Below are 23,662 nucleotides of genomic sequence, written 5' to 3'. Positions count from 1 at the left end.
ACCTGTTGGTAAAATGTAGATTGACTTAACTCTGATAACAATATTTCTACATAACATTTACCTCTGCACAAGACCACATATACTACTTGCCTGCAATGCTTACCTGCTATGGTTACATAAGTAAAACATGATTTGTCAAAAAATCTGTCCGACATTTGGTTAAAAGTGTCTTGAACAGCTCTTAAAAGCATTAAATTTAACAGTCTGATACCTGTAGACACCCTGAAGTAGATTTGACTTAGTAAACTGAGCAAGGTTGTCCAGAGTTTACTGTCTGTTTTTCTTTTAAGCTATGAAAGTTGATCAGCTGTTGTATTGCCCTCCAGACGACCTCTTTAAAACAGTTTGGCCTCATTTCTCAAATGTTTAAAAAAAACAGTCAGAAACCCAGATACAGGATGCTCCCAAAGTTAAGACTGCCTTAGCATTCACTAAATGTAGGCTGTACCCATCAGTTCATTTCTGTCACTCCTGCCTCTGCAGTAAGACTTTTTGAAGCCATGCTGCAAACGTGTGGTATTTGAGTTGAGACTTGGTGATTTAAATCTGGGGGTTTCCTTCAAAATGTTAATTATTGTTCAGATTACAAGGAAACCCCCAGGGCCCTTCATTTCACCTTCTACTAGTCTTTACTGCAGCAAAAAATGCAAGGAATTTTTTTAGGAAGAATGCTTAAAAATGTAGAAAGTTGGCCCATAAAACTGCAAGAAGCAACTTTAGTTGTAGAGTGGTGCTGGGTAGTCTAGTACAGTACATAGCAAAACAACCTTCAGCTGTTTTTATTTACATAGCCTGACCCTCTGCACCACGTGTCTACTGTTCAGTGTTGCATTGCTTTTTGCATAAATGTCAAAGACGGATAACTTCCAAGTCACCTTAAGGCACAAGCAGTGCAGCCATGAGTAATATGAAAAGAATGCGTGCTGCTTTCCAACATAAATGAAATGCAGCTATGATCTGTTGCATACGTACGGGCAGGAAAAATTCTTCAAGATGTTATCACATGGAAGCTCTCTACTTCTTAAACTTCCATCTTTTGTTCTGTGTGTTTAAACTGCATCACCCATTCCACAGATGCCTTTTCGGTTTCTTATTTTAAGTTCCAGATGGTCTAAAAACAGTAAAGGCTTCCCTCGACTTTGCACCCACCTCTCGTTTTCATACAGCCCTCGTTGTTTGGTGGTATAAAATTAGTGATGATGTATTCTGCCTGCTCACTCAGGTTGGAAATAGCTTCAGGTTATTCCAGAGCAGCGCCCTGCCGGCGGCTGGTGAATGCCTTGACTGTGTCTACACCCAGTGAATCAGCGGGCACACAGCCTGCTTACTTTCATGCACCCTTAAACTTGTAGACAATAACATTAGCCCTGTCACAAGATCGAATCACAGCAGACAATTTGCTCATTATAGAACTATTGTAAGCATTTTGTGTGTGGCACACCGTATATAGTTAGTCCCCAAACACACTAGATAATGTCTAAAGAAAAGCTTGCCCTTAAGCATTTTCTGAGCCTTTCAGAATAGACAGAGCATTCGTGGTTTGAGGTAAAACAGGATGAGGTATGCAAACCTGAATTAGTGTTTTTTCATGGAAACACTGTCTGAAGGTAAAGACTGAGTCAAGGTCTGCATGACTCAAGACATGGAAAGTGTCATTATGTGGTGAGACTTGGATCTATCCCCTCGTGTCCACGGAAATCGACACATATCTTTTTCTTTTTTTTTTTTAAATGTTACCTGAATAAAAAAAGAACAAGTAAAGCAAATGGATGTGTAATTTATGCCAGGATTGTAAATTCCTGTTTCCGCAGGCTTTTTTTACCACCCGGGACAACTTGTCTCAACACAGGCTGTTAAAGCCAGTTGCATGGCTGCTGTAAACACTTTCTCCCCTCAGAGACAAGTGGCCCAGAGGCTCTTATTTTGATTTTTGCTTCCTGTGTGTATAAGAGAGTAGTTGACTGGTCCATCGGGACTGAGGAATTACAAGATCTTTTTTTTTTTTTCCGCCTTTTGAAACGGGAATACTTCAGCTCTCTGTAGCATGTCCAGTCAGGATGGGTTATGATGGTCGTCCCCGCCTGAAGGGATCAGAGCTGAAGGATTTGAAAGGCCATTATAGTAGTCCACTCTCCCTCTTGTGTTCATTATTCTCTGCATGTCTCCGTGAATTATATGGCTGTTTTCACCAAAGGGCAAGATTGCTTTTTGAATGCAGTTTCTTGTTGTGGTTCGAGGCTCTTTCAGTCTGAAGAGAGTCTGCAGGCAGGTGTTGCTGCAAATGCCATGTGTACTGTAGCGTAGCATTGTTTTTTTTTCTGTCTTTGTGTTCTCCTGCTTCTCAGTCAAAATACCCCACTATCATGAACAATAGCCCTCTCTGTGTGTCTTATGGTTGATGCAAGTGGTGCTTATAGACGGGCAAACAGTGGGACTTTGTTTTTGAGAGTGATGCATGCTTGTTGGGATTTTTGAGATGTCTCCTTTGATAGCGAGCTTTTACAGATAAGTTAAGATGAGGGCCAGTGCAGGTACATATTAGGACTGGGTAATATCAATATTATATAGATACTGTGACATGAGACTAGATATTGTTTTAGATTTTGGATATTGTACGGTAATATTGTGAGCGTTGTCTTTTCCTGGTTTTAAAGGCTTCATTACAGTACTAGCTGTTCTATTATTTGCCTCTATCCACTTAGTCATTATATCCACAATACTGATGATTGATCAAAATCTAAATGTGTAAATATTTTGTGAACGCACAAAAGTCAACCCTACAATATTGTCACAAGATTAATATCAAGGTATTTGGTCGAACATGTTGTGATATTTGATCTTCTCCATATATTCTCCATGATGGTTTATTAATTCAACAAAAATTAAAACAATCTAGAGCTTAAACGATTATTGGATTGACAGAAAATGAATCTACAACTATCTGAATAATCGATTAACCAACTTTAAAGCAAAAATGCCAAACATTCATTGATGCTAGCTGCTCCGATGTGAGGATATGTTAATGTTCTTTGTCATATTTAATCGTTAACTCAGTATTTTGGGTTTTAGACTGTTGGTTGGACAGCAACAAGCAATGACAAGTTGCTCCTCTGGACCCTTGGAAATCTTTATAGGCATTTTCACTATTTTGTGACATTTTTGTAAATTAAATGATTAATCAAGACAAATAAACGTGCTGCAGCCCAGAAATACTCAGATTCACAACCTTTGTTTACTCACCCTGTCTGCTTGCTAGACAACCCTCTTGTGTTTACAAATGACTATTGTACCATGGAGGCATCCCAGGACTTGAGGACAGAGTGCACCTCTCTGTCATTACGCTTTCTTTGTGCTGAGATCTTTCCGGACTCTCATGTCCACTGAATCCAGGGTGAAGCCATGAAAGTGCTCAGACACGGTCTTTACACTTGCACTGATTGACATGTGGGCAGCAGGTTTCTGAGCAGCATGTCTGGTCTTGGCCCGGTGTGTTTGAAGTCTATTTACTGAAAGCCATGTGTTAACCTTACCCATATTTGCCTTTCTGCAGTGAGAGAGGAGCTGACTCAGGGTTTTTGAGGGGGATGCCCCGCAGACCTTCATTCCAGTTTGAGTCATCGTGATCCAGACTCTGTCTTTGTTACCTGCTGTTAAAGACTGGCTTTCTGCTGGGCATTTGTTGAAGTCTAGGGAGCTGGTTTAGCTCCTTTTCACAGCACTGATACACTTTCAGAGACATCACAGTAATGAAGGTCCTCCTTGAATCTGCTGTAGGTTGTAGTTGAAATAAGTAATGCCAATCTTGAGAGCAAGTAAAGCCTTCACATGGATTTAGGGCAAGTCTCCTCCAACTATACTCCTTTTTCTTTTAACAAAAGACTATTTTGCATTCTTGTTCTCCTTCTGTATTTTGGCTAATGTTGCATGTCTGATAAAATACCACTAGCGTGTTACTGCTGATTCAAGGTCTTACAACAGTGCTAATTTTTCAGTGATATTTTTAGGTTCCCTCTGAAAACACACCTCATGAAATGTCATCTTTGAACACATTGTTCCCTACCCTAGTATAAAATCTATTTAAATGTTAGCAGGACATTGTAAACTCTTGTCTTGTGAAAATAATTAATCCTGCCTTTTTAAAATGTCATGTTGTACAAGAAGTGAGACGAGCAGTTACTTTAGGCAACCTGAGAGGAGAATTCAGACTTTAACTGCTGGAAACCACTCAGCAGTTTACTATGGAGCACACTGATGGCATGCTGGTCCCTCACATCTCCTCTTAGCCTACTGTGTGTTGTGACGAATCTATTCTTTTAGTGCATGCTTATTTCACACATAATGGAAAATGTGCCCACAGGAATGCTGAAATAACAGTGTTAGGTCTGTGGGTGGTTTCCATAAAGTTTGTAAATGGTGCTATGTCCCAGTGTCGGGCACTCCCAGGATGTGAGGCAGCTGATTAAAGTGAGACGTGTGTGTTTGCGTGCGTGTGCAGATGAGTGCCTGTGTATGCATGTTTAAGCATGCGTGAATATACAGCAGAGCCTTTTGATTAAACGTCCAAAGATAAAGGGTCTGTTGTGCTGCTTGGGAAGATGTCCAATACTGGGACACTAAAATGTATCTCCGCTCCAGACAGAGTGTCCAGTGTCCTATTGGCAGGACATTCATTGTGCCAATATTTTCAGTAAATGGCCTGATTGATATTCTGAAATGCATTATTCATCACTTGCTCTGATGAAATTAACATAAGATATCTGCAGCATAGAGCTCAAGAAGGTGGAACAACTCAGCGGAGCAAATATCATTTTCTTACAGTTCTTTTAGTTTCAGTTTGATCTTCTTTGAACTGCCGCAAACTCCCGGTTATCATGTAGCTATTTAGATGGGGTGCTGTTCATACACAGTGCTCAGCTTATCTGTGTCTGTACAGTCAAACCCGTCTCACAAACAAGCTATTTCACCAGGCACTGTCCTTTTTTAGGCATTGAGGGTTGTTAAGGATGTACTGCAGTTACAGCCTAATTCCTGGGTGGGAACCTTTTGTAATCACATGCTTAACTCAGACTTACTGCACTTCTTTTGCCTAGAAAGCTGACCACTGTTGTAACTGTTTGGCTGAATTTGTCCATTTCCTGCACTGTTGATATCTACGTTTCAAGCACACAGAGCAGCTGCCACATGATGTCTTATTCCACAGACTAAACTGTGATTATCAGTCACACTGTTGGGTTAATAGTTACAATAATCATGGTGCTTTTTGGTATTCTTCAGACTGACTAAAATACGGTTAAGAAGCTAGTTTTTACATTTCATTGATCTTTACAGGTTCATCAGTGAGTGAAGATGATGGCTGATGCCAGCGACATGTTGGCAGCTGCCCTGGAGCAGATGGACGGCATTATAGCAGGTAAAGTTCTCCCCTATAGCATTAAGCATCAGCATAACATTTTATCATGATTCAGATTGTTTGAACAGTCATGTTGTGATTATTTATTTACAGTTGTGTCAAAGCATAAAGCAACAAAGTCTCTGATATACATCTCTGTCAGGTTGTGTCAACATTGATAAGAGTTTATTTAGTGTTGTGGCTTGTTGCAGAGCTGACATTTTGAATGGACATCACATGGTGTCTGGAGCTCCATGTTTGTCAGAGAGGGTTTAGTATTTATTCTGTGCTCATTTAGACTGTGTGGCGTATAAACATGTTCACCTTGTGTTGTGTACCAGTGGACCATGTGACATTATTTTCAGTGGTGAAATTCTTGGCCACCGATGCTTAAAGTTACAATTTCGTAGATTTCAGTACCAATGTTTTTTTGTTGTTGCTTATCTTGTTTTTGTTGTTATTTATTCCCCCTTTTTGCCAGAGAAACAAAAAAATCCTTATTATGAAAAAATTACTGAACTGTTTTAAAGTCATGCAATCCTTCCGTACACTACCTTTGCTTGAGTATCTGTGTCACTGTAGATGAGGAAAAGGAACCAGTAGCATCACTGGGGTTGCCTGCTGCAGGCCTACTCTGTAAACCATAAGAATGAAAAATCGCCAGAGCGCTGTCACTGTCTTCTGCCATGTTTTCATTGATGCAAGACACATTGCATGCTGTGCCTGTGTCTGGCAGACCGTTGCTAACTGTGGTTGATGCTGGACAGTATTTACTGTGAGTTTTCAAAGTGCAGTAATCAAACACAGTTGTCATGATAATTCAGATTTGAAAAGGTATTACGTGATTTCATTGTGGTTTATCGTGGAAAACGTTTCATCCCTAACTGTAGTGTTGCAAAGGATTTAAGAAACACTGGATGCGGCCTCAGAGGATCAGATGTCAGACCAGTGCCAATAATGGCTGTCTCCAAATAATATGATTGGAATTATTCACTTTAGTTCAGCCTATGATGGCAGACTGCCATTTATAAGTGGTTAAAGTCTTGTCCCTTGTCTGGCACAGTGAATTGTTACTACTAGTGCAGTGCCTGTTCAAAACACGGGCCAGCTTGATGTTTAGGTATGGAAAAAACTGAATTATGTTGCTATTCTCACTAATTGAAATAACAGTGTGAGGTAGATTGGATGAATGGTTCGCAAGAAATATGAAGGACTCGTGTACATAAACACACACACACACATACATACATACAGAGATTCCCTACTTTACAGCTAGATGTGTGCTTTAATCACTGTGAGAACCTGAACAAAATACCTTGTCCTTTCCTCTGTACTTTGATGAGCAGTAGTTTAAGAGAGTAAAATAATTACTTTGAAGTATGACATGGTACATCTTTGTCTTTCTTTGAATTCTAGCTTCTCCTAATGTTTGTCTCTCTCCACCTCAGGCTCCAAGGCTCTGGACTACTCCAATGGGCTGTATGACTGCCAGTCACCCACCTCTCCTTTCATGGGCAGCCTGCGGGCGCTTCACCTTTTGGAAGACCTGAGGAGTGTCCTGGAGATGATGGACACAGAGGAAAGGGAGAGTCTACGCTGCCAGATCCCTGACTCCACAGCTGACAGTCTGGTCGAGTGGCTTCATGGTCACCTGGTAAGATTTACATGTAGGACAGATGCATAAATGCTGCATGAGACTATGTAAAATAAAAAGTAATCTTCATCAGTTGAGAGCAAGAACTAGTTTTTCAGTTTTCGGAACTGAATATCATAAAATATAGTCACGTTGACTTTTTTCCCTCTCTTCATCAGAATAGTGTAGCCTCAGGTCAGATCAGTTTCTCTGGTAATGTTGCATAACTGGATCATCTTGATGTAAAATAATAAAATGTAGAACTGAAAGAAGGAACACTTGCAATGTCTGAATCAGTTTAAGCTGTGTAACCATGGAGGATGTTTTGTCTGTGATTGTTGGACAGAAAGTGCTGCAAACAAGCTTCAGCACATCTGGTTTGCTTCTGATTGTGCTCCGTCTGTGTGTGCTGCATTAAACAAAGCATGGGCAAACAGTCCTGTGTGAAAGTAGACGACGGACTTGTTTGCTAAGCAAAAACATGACTGTCCCCATCTGCTGAGTTCCCTGGGAATGCAAGACAAAATGCTGGTATTGTCAATGTCACAGCCAGAGTGCTGCAAGAAACACGCTGACTTCTTGGGAACCAGAGTGGTGTTTGGGAGAGCGATGGGCTGTAGGCCAGATAAATGCCAGAGTTTTTGTGTAATGCTGTAAGTCACTCTATGCACAGCAGTCTGAATGTGAGCCTTCTTCTCAGCCATGTAAGGTTTTGTTTGTGCAGGGTAATGCAGTGCAGCCAGTCACACTTTGATGTAGGGCTATAATCAACCAAAGAAAATCTTGTTTGACTGAAACTGTACCTACTCTTCAACCAATTGATTGATTAATCATCATAATCATTTTTTTTTCCTGTCTCAGGGTTGGACATTAACACTTGCTCAGAGCATGTAAACTTTCTGTTCAGGCAAGTGGAATGCCGCCAGTGAAAAATAAATGTGATGTCCACTTTAATATTATTTGAAATAAACTGCACATTGTAGGCTCACACTTCCCCACCTAAGCTGTGTGCGCCAAGTCTGTCTCACCACTAAGTGTTGAACAGGACTGATGAATCGGACATACTGGACACTACAGAAGTTAACTCTGGGGTTGACGCTGTCATATACAACATGATGTTATTAAAGTTAAATATCTCTGTAATGTTGCATGCGAGAGAGAGACTTGCTATTTTTAGCCCAGAACCTAACGTTAGCCATCCTGCCGCTCTAGCAAGACCTCTGGTGTGACGGTAGTCTTTTCAGAAGCTTTGTAATCCAGCCTTGAACTGTCTTTTTGGAGACTTAGTAAAATAAATCCATAGTGATAAAGACAAAAGACATACTTTGGTAAGCACACAGCCTTTTTAAAGTAACACCAGCAATTATTGGACCAACGAGAGTTTGGTCAGACAACAGCATAACGACCAAACAATTGACCACCTGACCAGATGATTACAGCCCTACTTTGATGTGAAGCATTTCATCTGAGATCATTATTAGACACTGAAACCTTAAAGAATGATCAGATTTGCAGAATTAATTACTTACCTGTACCACTTACCTGTGTCTGTACTTACTATGTATGTCGAAGATCAGTTCTCTTATGGTTCTTTGTTTAAAAGATATCTTCTTCTGTCCTTGCAGTCCAATGGGCACCTCTCTCTGAGTGGGGGTGACCACTACCAGGAAAGGCTAACCCGAATAGAGAGTGATAAGGAATCTCTGGTTCTTCAGGTACCAATCCAGCAGTTCTTAAATAAACCAGTTAACCATTTAACCAGTTCCACAAAAACTCACGTCTTTATGTTAGATAGAAATAAAATCTCTTTCCAAAAAAAGTGACTTCTTGGTTCCACACAGGTGAGTGTGCTGACAGACCAGGTGGAGGCTCAGGGAGAGAAGATTCGAGACCTGGACTTGTGTTTGGACGAGCACAGGGAGAAACTCAACGCCACTGAGGAGATGCTGCAACAGGTGTGTGGGTGCATGTGTGAGTGGGTCACAAGATCAAGGGCCAGCTAGTAATGAAAACTACATATGGTTCACATGTGAAGAAGTGACATCGACTTTTTAAGGAACAGTGTGTACGATTTAGGAGGCTTTAGTGGCATCTTATGGTGAAGATTGCACACTGCAACCAACTGAAACTTCTCCCGGTTAGAATTCCTTCAGTGTTCATTGTTCAGGAGGTTTTTACTGGGAGCTGAATTTTCGACAGAGATCACTTAATCGCCAACACACACAGACCAGGTGATTTAAACTGCTAAAAAAGCTGAATAAAGCAGTTTTATGTTACAAGTCAGTTGTTCTTTATGTGGTTCAGCTTGTCTCAGACAGGTCCCTAGCCCAAACCCTGTTCGCTCATGGAATTTCTCTCTTTTTCTTAATGTGTACTGACCTTATTTCCGATCCAGATGTTCAGGAGGTTTTTACGGTGAGATGAATTATCAGCAGAGGTCTCCACCTGTCCAAAACAAACAGACCCGGTGATTTAAACTGGTAAAAATATTTAATTATATATAGATATAAACCTCTCATTCTGTGGTAACAAAACCACAATGAAATTATATTTTCAGATTATTATACACTAAAAAAAACATACTTACTATATTATATTCCATTTCTGCCAATATATCCACCTCTACTGTGTGGTTAATGCATATTTACCCATGTGCTGCTGTGCCCAGTCCAGGTGTTCGGTGTAGCAGGGGTTTCTGCGTGTGCTTGCTATCAGCTGTAGAGATAATGCTGGCCAAATTCCATGTCCACCTTTCACATAGACCTTTGAATAATCACTATTGTTGTTTTAAATATTTACAACAGCAAGAATACCCATACTGTCCATGTTGTTTGTGCTGCCATTATTGACCACATAGCATCCGCAACGTTTTTGTTTTTTTAATAGACCTTATTTGTCATCGTAGGAGCTTCTGTGCAGAAGTGCACTGGAGTCGCAGAAGCTTGAGCTGATATCCGAAGTGAACAACCTAAAGCTGAAGCTGAATACCATGGACAAGGACAGACTTGACTTTGATGACAGATTTAGGGACAGTGAGGTATGTAATTTAATTCACCTCTCTTTCACCTCAGTGCACAAACACTTGCCCACACACACCAAACAAACCCTCATTCATATTGTCTGACACCTGTGTGGGAGAGGGACATCTCATTTTATTGTCAGTCTCGAAGCAGCTGTGTTTTGAGTTAGAAAAAAAAGCCCCTCAAGGAAACATCAACATTCACTGAGCTATCCATGGGAAATATCACCACTGTGTTTGCTGTGATTAGAAAAACCTTACTGCTCAAAGTGGTTTTACCTTAGTTGAATTCCGTGCCCTCTGGTTAAAGGCTTTACAAACATTAAGATGTCAGCTGTTTGTTTACTAGAGATGGGGAGATGTCTGCTCCCAGAGGAACCATGCAGAGTACTTGGAAAGCTTTCAAACACGTCATGTTATTGTTGCAGCAGCGCGGCCGTCTCTTCCACCCCACTGGAACAAAAAGCTGCTGTCCATGTTCCGCCTCACAGCACATAAATCGCCTCTTTTTCTGCAGCTTCCTCATTTTATCACTGTTGCTTCTTTGAAGCATCTACTCTCCAAGGAATTCAGTGCCTTCAAAGATGGCTAGAGTTGCTTTATATTTAATTGAACTTTTAGCTGAGATTAAAGAATGTGAGAGCTGCCAGAATGAAATTCATTTAACAGTATTACCGGTATTTTTAGGAGTTTGCATGCTATCTTACTACCACACTTTGATATGCACTTTGTGTTCTTTCAGGATTTGATTCTTGAAATTAATGAACTGCGGTACAGATTGACAGAGCTGGAGAGTGAAAAAGTACAGTACGAAAAGAAACTTAAATCCACAAAGGTGAGTTGTCACAGAGATGTTTACACACTACCACTTCATATGGAAAAACTTTCATGACTTACATCTTAAACTTTCCTGGGGAAGTGCAAATTCAATAAAAATTTGCTGTTTAGCCAAGATATCGTGGCATGGTTGAAACCAGTACAAGGTGTAAAGTATACAAGGCTCTGTGTATTTCATGCAAACGGTTTTTCCAAACTCAGCATGATGGAAATCAAAACACATGCCGTGCGAAAAACACAAGATACTCAAAAAAATCTGGCAACAAACACTAGTTCTGTCCTGCCCTCATCTCCACCAAGCCCCACCCCCATATCTGATACCAGCAACAAGATAAGCAGCTAGAGAGCTCTGAACATTTGGGTGTACACCTACACAAAAAGCAGAGGTCTTGTGGTGTCTGAACACAGTGACAGAGCTGCAACTGTACAAGTCAAATGAGTAGGAGACCCATCCCACGCAATGTTCCCAGACTTATCAATGTAATTGATTTTTGTACAGATTTCGGTCATATTTCTCTTTAGAAAACAGAAGGACAATTATTCAATCTACTATAACGTCAATCTTAGAGTCTGGTGATATTTTGTATGCATGCAGCTCAATCCACACTAAAATCACCTGATATAGTCTACCACAGTTATTTCCGTTATATTACTGAAGATGGTTTTAGATCTCACCACTGTGATCTGTATCAGAATGTGGGATGGTGTCCTCTCACTGATAAGGCATTGCTTGGAAAGCTGCCCTTCTGCTTCACTTCTCTTTTAAAAATCAAATCCATCTCTCATCACACACGCTCACAGGAATTTTTATCCCTGAAACTCCTCAGATCAGTTCTGAGCTTGGTAAATTAGCTTTTAGTTATTTCACACCAAATAGATAGAACAAGTTACAAGAGGTATTTAAATTAGAACAATATGTGTCTTTAGATCATTTTAAGTGTATCCTAGATGATATGGTTGTTTTTACAATGTTCCTGCTCTGGTTAATTGACAGACATGATTTTCTACTTGTTGTTGATTGTTCTGTATCCATCCTTTACAGTAGACTCTGTTTTCTTATTATTATTTAAGTTTGTCATCATTTTGCTGTTTTTTGTTGCTGTTGTTAGGTTGTGTTTTGTTTTTTGTTTTTTCCCTGCAATTCTGGTATTTGTAAAATTGGTCGTAAATTTCATGCCAAGTGGCACTGATGCAGGACAACCACTGCTCCACCTAGCGCAGTCTTGGCAAGGTGCTGGAAACATCAGTAAGTCCAAACTGGTAGAAAAGATTTCTACACACTTGTATCTATGCAGTGTTCCGCTTTATTGTTGAGCTTTTGGTCTATTAGACCTTCATCAGAATGTGCTGTATTGTCTGATTAAGGCCTAATAGACTGAATGCTCAACAATTAAGTGAAACACTACATAGATAAAGTGCGCGGGAATCTTTTCTACCATTCTATGTAGCATTAAAATAGTCTTAAGAAGTCTTAAAAAGACTTTGCCTGATTTACGTCTTAACAAGTTGTTAACCCATTCCCCAGATCATTCTTCTACTATCGCCCTGCTTCTGATGATTTATTCATTTTATTGTTTATTGGCTGTTATTAAGGATCTCAATGGAGTTGCTTCTTATTGTTATGACCCCATTTGATTGCGAGGATACGTTGTTCTTTGAACACAAGGATGTTGAATGTTCCATGTTCTACTGGGTTGAAACTTCACTCTGTTGGTCAGCTGTGTCCATTTTTTCAGTGTGCTTTGTACTTAAACTATCTTAGTTTGAATCTTTGGTATTCCACCTACTTGAGCTGCTTACATCTTTCACTTCTTGCATCTCTATTTTCTCTTTCTTCCTCGGTTTGTCTCTACTGCTAGTCGCTAATGGCTAAGCTTTCTAGCCTGAAAATCAAAATGGGCCAGATGCAGTATGAGAAACAGAGGAAGGAGCACAAACTCCAGGCTATGAAGGTTTGCTTTTCTCAGGATGGCTGTTTTGCTTGCTGTATGATTATGGTTTCTGACCTCTCCCTTTGGCTCCTCTTCTGTTTTTATTTTTGAGAGTAAAAATAATTAAATCGGGTTTTCAGCAGTATTCCAGGGTTTTGTTTAGTTTGTTTTACCATTTTAGGCAAAGTGATGTCACTTTTTGCAGAAAGTGATATCACTTCATTTACTGAACCATGCTGCACAGTAAAAAGTAATCTTAAATATAATCTACAGCATCTACAGGGCACCAGTTTAAGCAAATGTTCAGATTTTTCAAACCACAGTCATGCTTTAATTTGAGGGTTTTTAAAGAGTTGGCAGCATTCTGTTTCTCTGTGTCTTTTCTCATCCTACTTTGCACTTGTCACACTCATCTCCTTTTTTCTGATCATCTTTATTAAAATCTCCTTACAGTTTAATAGGTCTGTCTTCATGCTTGATGCTTATAGTGGTCACTTAAATGTGTATTTTTTATATAATGCATTTGCTATTACCTCAGCCCTTCCAGTCATGAGTGCTTATCACCCACCTCACACACGTTACCCCTCAGAGCAGGTGTGGCCTGCATGCCTGTGCGCCACGTCAGCATATGTGAACCTCTGTGTTGTGGTTTGTTTGTAGTGTGGAGTTTGGTTGGGGGTGGGAGGGCTGTGCCTGTGTGGAGGGAATATCCTCACTGTTGTCCTCTGTCGGACAGGAGGAGCTAGCCATACTGAGGAGGCAGCTGGAGGGCTCAGACGGAGAGATGAGGAGGCTACAGGATGAGACAGGCTTCAAAGCCATGGCCTCGAGCAGCTCAGATCCCACAGAGAGAGGTGGGAAAGCCGGTGGAATCACATGCCTTAGTGAGGATGAGCACGCATGATGTTTAAACTCATGTTCAAGTCTACATTGTATGATTGAGTGGTAATATTTATGTTTAATTAGCAAAGCAATAGGCTTAATTCTACAAGAAGTCAAAATCTGCAACCAACCAGTTGTTTCATAATTCTTTGTCCTGTTTAGTCTCTCATCCAGATGAAACTCTTAGAAAGAGGCTGAAAGAAAAACGTAAGGGGGGTTTTTATGCTTGTGTTCATTGTTGCACTTTATTACTGCACCCCTCCCAACCCCTGTTTGCATGAACGAGCATGAGCCATCCAAACTCAGCTTGTCCATTATAACACATTGGAGTGCTAATACTCGACCACAGAGCGCCACATCACCAGTCTGTTCAACTATCGTCAACTTTTAAGGACTGTAAAAACTGAACAAAACCAAGGTCATCCAAATGCTGCGTATCAGTGTTTTTTAAAGTCCAACCTGGAACAGCAACAAGGAATGTCTGCTTTGTGTTCTCGAGAGGAATGAGGAATGTACTGTGTTGTTTGTCATAACCATTCAGGCTGCTCACTCATGCTCCTGCCTCATGTCCTCCAACTATAATCACCTCCTGTACCCGTCAATATCTCCCCTCTAAACCTTCCCCTGCTCACACCAACAACCAGTGTGTGCCCTGCTAACATGTCATGTTCAGTGTTGTGTGACAGCATCTTTGTTCAAAGGGCTGTCTTCACGTCTGTGTCTTCCCTCATCAATGATCGTTCACTAAGTGTGTGTAGAACATTTTCACTTTTCATTCAGCGCACAGACTCCCTCAACATGACTCATTTTATGAGTCAGATCTTTAGAATTGGCCACGTAGGAGTCCTTAATCAAACACTCAAATGTCAAATGAATATTCAAGTTCAAAACCATTGACCAGTGTGTGTCAGTTTCTTGTTAGAGATCACATTGAACTGCCTTTGTTTTGCAATATTTAGTGATAATAAACTAGTGGGGAAAAGGCTTAAAGAAAAGACAGGATTGCAAATGTTGAGGATTTACTTGTAGCGGTGTGTTTGTTCTGAAACGTGAACATGTTCTACCAAAGTTAAGTATGTGAAACACCTGCTCACACAAGGATATGATCTATCAATTTTAGGGTCTATAAAAAAGTGTCTGTGATGTCACTGGATGATGTACAGTAATGGCCTGTATGGTCTGATTGTGTTAAATCCTCCAGTTACACCCTGTGTGTTCAGGCTTATCCATCCCCTCTTTGTACCCTTTCAAACTTGACACCATCAACGCTACAGTTCCTTGTTCGTAATCATTTTCTCTCCTCACTAGATGTGGAAGTGCAGAGAATGAAAAAGGCAGTTGAGTCGTTGATGGCAGCCAATGAAGAGAAGGTACATTTGACAAGCCACGATTCATTCTGTGTCAAATCAATCAATAATAATTTGCCTCACTGTGGTTTTAAATGTCTTTTCCGTTTTAGGATCGTAAGATTGAGGAACTGAAACAGTCGCTGCTGCGATATAAGAAAGTTCAAGACATGGTTATGTCAGTGCAAGGGAAGAAAGGTGAGATAACACTTTTGTAAATGAATGTAATGTCAGAGATAAAGAAGTAAGTCAGAAAAAAAGTATAGGTGATTTTGCATGGTTTAGTCCATCTCCCACAAAATTTGTTTACCTAAATTACTGCATGCCATTTTTATAGCATATCATAGGTTTAAAGCTAGAGATAATCCGCCACAGGGAACAATTAGTCTGCCTAATTTTTGTTAAAACTTTGAGGTTGATGCTTTGTAGACCGCTGCTAATGGTGTGTTAAAGGACACTCTTTGAAACTTGAGTCGAGCTGCAAACAGCAACCCCTTTTTATCTGTTTGCCTGTTTGTTTTCCTACAGGTTCATTTGTATTGCTCTGAGCTTGCTGTTTACTGATAAAATCATTCATACAGCTCTGTCCCGTTGCTTTCTGCAACACATTTCATTTGAGTTTGTTTTCAGGCTGTTTTCTAAGATCTGTGTAGAAACAACACATGAAGTTAGTCCTCTCAGATAAACTTCTTTCTGTTGCTAAGAGCTTTGGGATGTGTTATTCACTGCTAAATAAAATGGCTATTCTTAAATCTTACATTTGAAAAGTTCAGTTGCATGTCATATATTGTCCACTGCAGAAAAAAGCAAAGACAACGAGCATGTCGAGAGTCCTAGTGATGGATCCATCGCATTCATGTCAACCTACCCTGTGTCTGTGGAGTCAGAAAAGTATGAAGTTACAGATGTTGAGCAAATGAAAAGGAGGAGCCCAGATGAGGTTTGTGTAGCATGTTATGATGTGGTGCTACAACTTAAAGCATAAAAAAAAATCAACTAACAGTCATAAATAAGGAGGCTTCATTGGAAAATTAAATACCGACAGTTTACAGCATGAAATAATAGCACAGCAAATGTGATGTATTAAAACACAATGTTACAAGCAGTTTCAGATGTTTAACAGTGTTTGTGAGAAACCTCATATTATTTTTGGCTGTGCCATCTTCCTATGTGTTGCTCACGAGTGCTAACGACTCTTGTTCTGTAGGTTTTTACCTTTATTCCCTCAGGCAACTTCAAGTCTCATTAAACTCTGAAATGCTCAGTAAACCACTAATTGCTCACATAAATTTAACACTTGTTAAATGAGTGTTGACAGGCCTGACATCCAATTAATTGAATAACATCTCCCGTCAGTTCTCTGAGCATGTGTGCAGTTTTAGACTGCTGTGTTCTCATGGCCGCAGGAGAATATGCACATTAATCTTTTAAGACATACTCTGATTTTAAAAAGTGTATTTTCTTTTTTCTTCTCTCGCTCTGATCTGTGCTTAGCTGGAGAACCTCAATGGACTGAGTGAAGAGCCCTCACCAACACCGAGCCCTTCAGACCCAGAACGAGTGTCAAAGTCTGCACCAACAGACGAAGAAAGGTGAAATGTGAAAAAGGCTGTATGTTCTTTCACAAACATTGGATTTCTGTTGTAAAGTTTGACTAATGTAGGTTTTTATAAAGTAGATACAGTAGATACTTAAGTCATCAGTAGCTGATCTTCTCTGCCACTCCTTTTTTTGCATGACACATTTATCAAATATCGAAAGAAAAGTCGATGTCATTGCAGGGTGTACCGATAAATCTGATCTGACTGCTTTTCGGTATAGTCAGTGACACTGACTTGCTCATATTCATTTGGTTTGGGTAAAGTATGGTGTGCATGGGGTGTTTTGCCACGTGTTTAACATTAAATTTATGAACAATGACTTCAACATGTCATTGTACTCTGTCTCTAACATAGTTTCCTGTCACACTCGGCTGCTGAATACAATGGTATCTCCTCATCAGCATAAGGCACAGACGTGTGCACTTAGGTGCCAAGCAGTCAGGCCACTTATGGTAGAGGGCTGCCCTTCACCTATGTATAACTTGACACTAACTCAAAAATACCTTTGTTCTGCTCTCCAAATCATCATATAGTTTCTAGATAATTAACACAAAGATTCTCACTCATTCACTCAGATATTAGTAGGATCAAAAGTAGCATCTTAAATACTGAAAACACAAGTTTTGAAAATTATAGGCTGTTTTTGTAAAACAAGAAAAGATGTTTTGACTTAATGTAACAAACATTTAACTTCTATTTGGATCATTTTGAATATGGACTTCTTAAGCAAATATTCTAACATGCTGTTATTAAGGTAGTGCTGTGATTGAAATGTTCTATCCAGTTTGTGTAAACAGGCGGACATCTGTTATGTTCATTTGCTGAAGTCATATGGAGTGTGAGGAAGTATCGTTCTTCAAGTTACACATGAGAAGAATGTGGCAGCTCATATCCTGTAGCCTGACCCTGCTGCTTCTCATGACCTTGTGAGACACACTCACTATCTCCACTACTTTGCCATGAGTAACATTGGTATGGTTTGTCATTTCAGCAGCCAAGATGCCACAAAGACTGGCAGCCAGGACCAGCTGGATAAGAGCAATAATGAAAAGGTAAAAGTTACACAATTTAAATCTTATTTTAGTGAGATTAAAGAAGTATTTCACCGCTGGAAAGATGGTCTTTATATAAAACTGGGCCGTCTATGCAGTGGAAAGATGCAAATATGTTGCTAAAAGACCAAAGAAAACAGAGTAACAGGGCTGGGACATTTGGTTTTGCTCAAGAGGTAGAAAACCAAGAATGCACTGTACCAGACCAATTAATGCTCCCGCTGGTGGGTGATGTAATACAAGTGGGTTCTGGCCTGCTTGTCCAAAAAATTAATATGGCTGCCAGCTGGTAACAAACAATCTCTAATTACAGTTAAACAGTATGTTAAAGTATGTTTCTGAAAACATTTGAGGGGAGAAATGGGCAACGCAGTAACAGAATCTTGGTTCATATTTGATCAGCACTGCTTAGTTTTAGCATTTGATCTCTCCATTTTACAACTTCTGCACTGATCTGAGTTTGGTCTGAATTTAAGAGCAAGAGAGGGGAGACACTCTCTTGATCCCCTTCTATACTCTTAATGTGCATGGTGGGAGGCATGCAAAAATGAGGAAGTACAATCGGTAGTTCAAGCAACAGCCCTACAGTCAACAAACATCCACCAGATTTTTACAGGCAGATGAGCAGGGACGCTGGTAATATGGAGAGAAGTTTACCAGAGTTCATTGACACACACTACCAACATTGTTATGATACAAAGCTGGTTGAAAATGGCAAAGTATCCCTTAAATGCATACCATTACTTCCTAGAAAGTTGTCTCATAAGCCTGTAAAATGCACCATGATAGCATCCATATAGTCTTTAGAAAATCCTACATGTTGTGTGCAGTTTACACCCTAAACTCTCTTTATGGTAAAAGTTACAGTATTTTAAATTTTAAAGACAAAAATATTCTGCTGTAAATTTGTTATATTATAGATGACTATACTTGTAAGACAGTGTTTATATGACAGTCTTAAAGGAGTAATGTTTTTTATTCACAGAATACAAGTGAAGAGATCAATAAAATCAGTGAAAAGCCGCCCATGGGTCCCTCTGCCACTTTGCCTGCTACCGTAGAGGACGACAGCTTTGGCTCAAGAAAGGCTCGTTCATCCTTTGGAAAGGGCTTCTTCAAGATCCGTGGCAAGAAGACAAACAGTACTCCTAACCTTGGTAAGAGCAAACCACATGATGTAGCAGCTGGGTCAGGACAAGTCCGCAAGGTGACTGTGTCTGTAATTGAGGCTATTTTGACATTAAGATATCTGTGTAATTGATTGTTTACTAGAGAGTGAAATTTTCTTGGGAGGTTTTTCTTCCACCATGGACGACTTTTTTATTTTCCCAAGCCACACCCGTGGAATATACTATATGGACCAAGACCATAATTTGCAGCCCACACAAACTGTGGTCCCCATTTAATTATGGAAGTCTGTTTCTGTGCTGTCGTTTGCCCTTCGTTTTGTGTATGTGCTTTTTTTTTTTTTTTTTTTTTTTTTTAATGTGTGTACTCTACATATGTATGTCGGTGTTTGTTCCACCTCTCCAATCCTGTTCGTATTTCAATCATAATTTCTGCCCTTTGTCTTGTTCTTTTTCTGTTGGACCCTGTCGTGTGTTGTGTGTGCTTTGTTACACATGAAGACCGCAGCCGGAGTGCGAGCGCGCCTATGCTAGGTACAGTATAGACCGCAGGTCATTACAGGGTTGCAGTAGTTCTCTGAAGGAAACAAAGCAAACTACTGAATGTATCTTGTATTGTTGTACACCTCTGCCCTCTCTGAACTCATCCATTCAGCTGACATCTCTATATCATATCACGTTTCAGTGCTTCAGCAGCCACACCCTTGTCACTACCCGCTGTTGCACAAAAGTTGAATGTCCAACATACAGAGAGCCTGTTGTTGATTTACCTGTGTGCCTGCATGTATTTGTTTACACTCTTTGTTTCCATCAAACCCTTCCACAAACACAAATCTTTTTCAAGATCCAGATTATCAGATCAAATGATTTATTTGGATCTTGAGGGCTGCCAACTAAAAAAATCTAAAACAAAACAACTAATGAGCCTTCTTTTTATCTAATAAAATAAGACTATTTTATTCCAGTCTTAGTCAGACATCCAGCTGTGTCTGATGCATGCTGCCCATCACCATGACCTCTCATTCTTTCTAGGTCTAGGAGATGTCATGTGTCTGTCTGAGTGTTTTCTGGGTCTCTCCACTGACCCCGTGCAGTAGCTCTGTCTCTGTCGATCTGTGCACGTCTCACAACACTGATGTTAATGTTGCTGATGATTTTCTGTGGCCATTTGTTTGTACAGCTGAAACAGAGCGACAGGGCACTGACCATCTGGATCTGGCCGGGCTGCCACAGAGATCAACCAACAGCGACAGTACCCACACACTCCCCACGACCCCAGAGGGCAGGAAAAAATCCAAAGGAATAAAGAAACTCTTTGGGAAGTGAGTAGAAAGTTACACGAGAATCCTCAGCTCTTGATTTGAAGGATAGTAAATAACTCTTAAGTAATAACAAAACTAGAATAAGGATATAAATGTGTGCATCTAACATTTTTATATTCAACTTGAAATATAAAAAGATATGCAAGAATATTTTACCATTTTCTATGATTGTGAGGATGTTTTAATGTATATTGAATGTCATATATTTGTAAGGTTAAAAAGGAGTCAGTCTACCACCTTTAACCTGGATGACAACCTACCAGAGGGTGAGTTCAAGAGGGGTGGAGTGCGAGCCACAGCAGGACCCAGACTGGGTTGGTCTCGTGACCTCCAAAGAGCCAACAAGTAAGTCTGTGCGTTCAGCCTGAATAATGAGACTCAGAATGTGGTTTGCTTGTTTTGAATCTCTGGTGTGCGATGAAATTCAGAGATCATGTGACAACTTTTGAAGACGTTTAGTGGGAAAAGAAAGATTAAAAATGCTTGTTCTATATTCACAATTTCAACTTATATGTGTTTGTTATCCTCTGATACCACCACAAGGGTGTGTCAGTATACCTTTTAAAAAAGTTTTGACTTTTCTGTTTTCATTTCTTTTTCTTAGTGATGTTGATGCTCCCTTTGCACGCTGGTCAAAGGACCAGGTGTGTGACTGGCTGCAGGGGCAGGGTCTCGGTCTTTATGTGAACATGGCCCGTGTGTGGATCTCCTCTGGACAAACGCTGCTACAGGCCTCCCAACAGGACCTGGAGAGGGTGAGATGAACAACAAGAATTTTATGATTTAGCAAACTTGAATTTACTACAGTTGGTAGTACGTGAGGGATGTTGTTTGTAATCTTAGCCTGTCTTCTTGGGGATGTTTAGGAGCTGGGCATCAAACACCCGCTGCACAGAAAGAAGCTGCAGTTGGCCCTGCAGGCCCTCGGCTCAGAGGAGGAGGATAATAAGGGAAAGCTGGACTACAACTGGGTGACGAGTGAGTACCAGCTGGTGATCCAGCATGAAGCAAGCTGTCAATGCTCTGCTGGTCAAAGAAAATCTTAGGCCAATTTTTTTTTTCTTCTTCTTTACTTTGCACGGTAAGATACTTTGTCGGCCTCAAAGCAACACAATTTCTCCTTCAACAAGGCTCAACATCAATCATACAACGCACATTTAAAACACATTTAAAAGCAATACACACCCCTCAAACCGCAGGAACTTTACCCAGGAACCTTTTTAGGAACTCACTGCATTTTGACCGCAGGGACCAGAATTTAAATTAAGTTCTAGGGACATTCTTTTACCCCACAAAAAGTCCCTGATCAGGGTTAGTAGTTGCTGAAAGAACACCAACTTTGGGGTGGGGTTTGCAGGGAGGACCATCCCTGATTGATCAAACACACACAGCGCTGCTGCTTCAACTTATTTACTGCTTCATTCATAGAACAAGGAAGTAACAGGTATTGATTTAAGACAAGGGGAGAATATTTCTCATTGTTTGATAACATTACAAGTAAAGATGAGTTTTGCTGTCGGTAATTAATTTTGATAAACACAGAGAGAGGAAGAGAGACATCGCATCAACGAGCTGAGAGCAAAACACAGATGAGTGAGCTGAGAAACCGTAAGTGCTGGTGGGCTGTGAGAGAGCCAGTCAAAGTCAAGTCTTAACAGCGGTTGCATTTGTTCAGGTTGATAATGGCAGAGTTCTTGCAGGCCAGTGGGACTTTGTAGCATCGACCTGATGGCAGTAACTGAAAGGATTGGTTGAGGAGTCAAGAGGGGTCTTGCTTGATTTGAGTGGCTTTCCTGATCACTGACCAGGTGTATATTTGACTGTCAACTTCCTTCTCATGACACTTTGCTCTTTCCTGTTCCGCTCAGGATGGCTGGATGACATCGGTCTGCCTCAGTATAAGACCCAGTTTGATGAGGGGAGGGTAGATGGTCGCATGCTGCACTACATGACAGTGGTGAGTTTTGGTGAGACACATGCACTCTCTCCACAGACCCCAGGGATAAGGTCTGATGAGTCCAGTGTCATCTCATGTTAGGATTATTGCTTAGAGAGTCTGATGAGCTGGACAGGAGACGACCTGGACTCACCCTCCATATTTGGGACAGTGCTGAAGACACAAAACAGCGTCTGCCTCTGTTCAGACTGTGATTTCTTTACAGAGGCTTCTTTTTCAGGGAATTTTTACTGCAAAAGTCTGTTCCATACTACTTAAAATTTGTCACAACTTCAACTGCACTTTTGCCAGTTTTTGCCTCTTTTTAGGTGTCAGTAGTGAAAATTAGTCATCTTCTACATTTGTTGTGTTGTGGTTTTAGAAAGATGAAGACAGTTGGAGAACAATTCAATACAAAATATGATGTAGACTTTACAGGATGATTTTCTTTTTTCCCTTGGCAACTGTCATGTTTTTCCCAAATGATGTGCAGATTTTTAGGCATTTTTTTTAACTTCAGTTGGTTTGAAAAATAGTGCATATAGCTGCTGTAAATGGGGAAAAATCTCCAAGGGAAAGCATGCGCCCGGACCCCCCTAGATTTGGGCTAAGCCCTGAATGTTTACCACTGTCTACGCTCCTGCACTGAGTCACTAATGTCTAATTTTGTCCCTCAGGATGACCTGCTTTCTCTGAAAGTAGGGAGTGTCCTGCATCACCTCAGTATCAAGAGAGCTATCCAAGTGCTCCGACTTAATAACTACGAGCCCAACTGCTTGCGTCGTAGGCCATCTGATGAGGTGAATTCACTCAAAATAAAACAGAATATTTGATAGGGCTTAGCAGCCTGCTCTTCTGTTTGTAAACATACTCTGTTTCTAATTTGTTTTTGTTTTTTTTACTCTTCTCTTTTTGCCCACAGAACAATATTTCTCCAGCAGAGATTTCCCAGTGGACAAACCATCGGGTTATGGAGTGGCTGCGGTCTGTGGACCTCGCTGAATATGCTCCCAATCTGAGAGGCAGCGGTGTGCACGGAGGCCTGATGGTGAGACAGTCCGACAGTCAGTCTTTCTGGAAAACACATTCTCTCCTAAAAGTATCCACTCCTGACACTTCTCTTTTTTCTGCAGGTTTTGGAGCCACGGTTCAATGTTGAGACCATGGCTTTGCTGCTGAACATCCCCCCCAACAAGACACTGCTGCGCCGTCACCTCGCCACACATTTCAACCTGCTCATTGGCTCAGAGGCCCAGCAGCTCAAACAGGAGTGTCTTGAAAACCCAGACTACACTCTGCTTACTGCCACTACTAAAGTCAAGGTAAGACTTTTTGAGGATGGACTGTCTATACTTTGAAACACTACTGCAAGAACTTCTCTTACAGTGGTTACAAGTGTTACCAGGGTTATGGATATGTAGACCAAGACTACCTCTAGACTGAAATGGTTAAACTTTACACCAAACTAAACAACTTTTACTCAGCAGACATTTTAAAGTATATTTAGATTATGCAGCAATTGTTTAGTCACAAAAACTTGGTATTAAGCTATCAAAAGGTTCAAGATTTTACTAGTTAAAAAAGGGA

The 23,662-nt window shown here is 40.5% G+C and overlaps 1 protein-coding gene across 9 annotated transcripts in view; it reads left to right on the top strand.

Moving 5' to 3' along the window:
• The window catches only part of ppfibp1b (PPFIA binding protein 1b), a 28,502-nt gene that overhangs the window by 1,117 nt on the left and 3,723 nt on the right, over positions 1-23,662 (top strand). Inside the window, exons 2-24 of one of the 9 annotated variants that reach the window (XM_033635046.2) lie at positions 5,329-5,410; positions 6,838-7,043; positions 8,648-8,737; positions 8,864-8,977; positions 9,928-10,059; positions 10,784-10,876; positions 13,546-13,663; positions 13,854-13,898; positions 15,000-15,061; positions 15,151-15,235; positions 15,838-15,977; positions 16,532-16,629; positions 17,633-17,690; positions 18,676-18,847; positions 19,319-19,351; positions 19,998-20,139; positions 20,353-20,484; positions 20,744-20,894; positions 21,006-21,117; positions 22,008-22,096; positions 22,753-22,875; positions 22,998-23,123; positions 23,209-23,397. In XM_033635046.2, the coding sequence (XP_033490937.2) occupies positions 5,347-5,410; positions 6,838-7,043; positions 8,648-8,737; positions 8,864-8,977; positions 9,928-10,059; positions 10,784-10,876; positions 13,546-13,663; positions 13,854-13,898; positions 15,000-15,061; positions 15,151-15,235; positions 15,838-15,977; positions 16,532-16,629; positions 17,633-17,690; positions 18,676-18,847; positions 19,319-19,351; positions 19,998-20,139; positions 20,353-20,484; positions 20,744-20,894; positions 21,006-21,117; positions 22,008-22,096; positions 22,753-22,875; positions 22,998-23,123; positions 23,209-23,397 (2,574 nt within the window). In that variant the 5' untranslated portion in view covers positions 5,329-5,346. Of the gene's footprint in view, positions 1-5,328; positions 5,411-6,837; positions 7,044-8,647; positions 8,738-8,863; positions 8,978-9,927; positions 10,060-10,783; positions 10,877-13,545; positions 13,694-13,853; positions 13,899-14,999; positions 15,062-15,150; positions 15,236-15,837; positions 15,978-16,531; positions 16,630-17,629; positions 17,691-18,675; positions 18,848-19,318; positions 19,352-19,997; positions 20,140-20,352; positions 20,485-20,743; positions 20,895-21,005; positions 21,118-22,007; positions 22,097-22,752; positions 22,876-22,997; positions 23,124-23,208; positions 23,398-23,662 lie in introns of all 9 variants that reach the window. The other 8 variants (XM_033635045.2, XM_078167994.1, XM_033635044.2 and 5 more) reach the window with 8 other exon arrangements.

Source organism: Epinephelus lanceolatus, chromosome 5 (assembly GCF_041903045.1).
Source record: "Epinephelus lanceolatus isolate andai-2023 chromosome 5, ASM4190304v1, whole genome shotgun sequence".
Classification (NCBI taxonomy): domain Eukaryota; kingdom Metazoa; phylum Chordata; class Actinopteri; order Perciformes; family Serranidae; genus Epinephelus; species Epinephelus lanceolatus.
The sequence above is the reverse complement of the archived record's forward strand: the minus strand, read 5'-3'. Positions and strand labels throughout refer to the sequence as shown.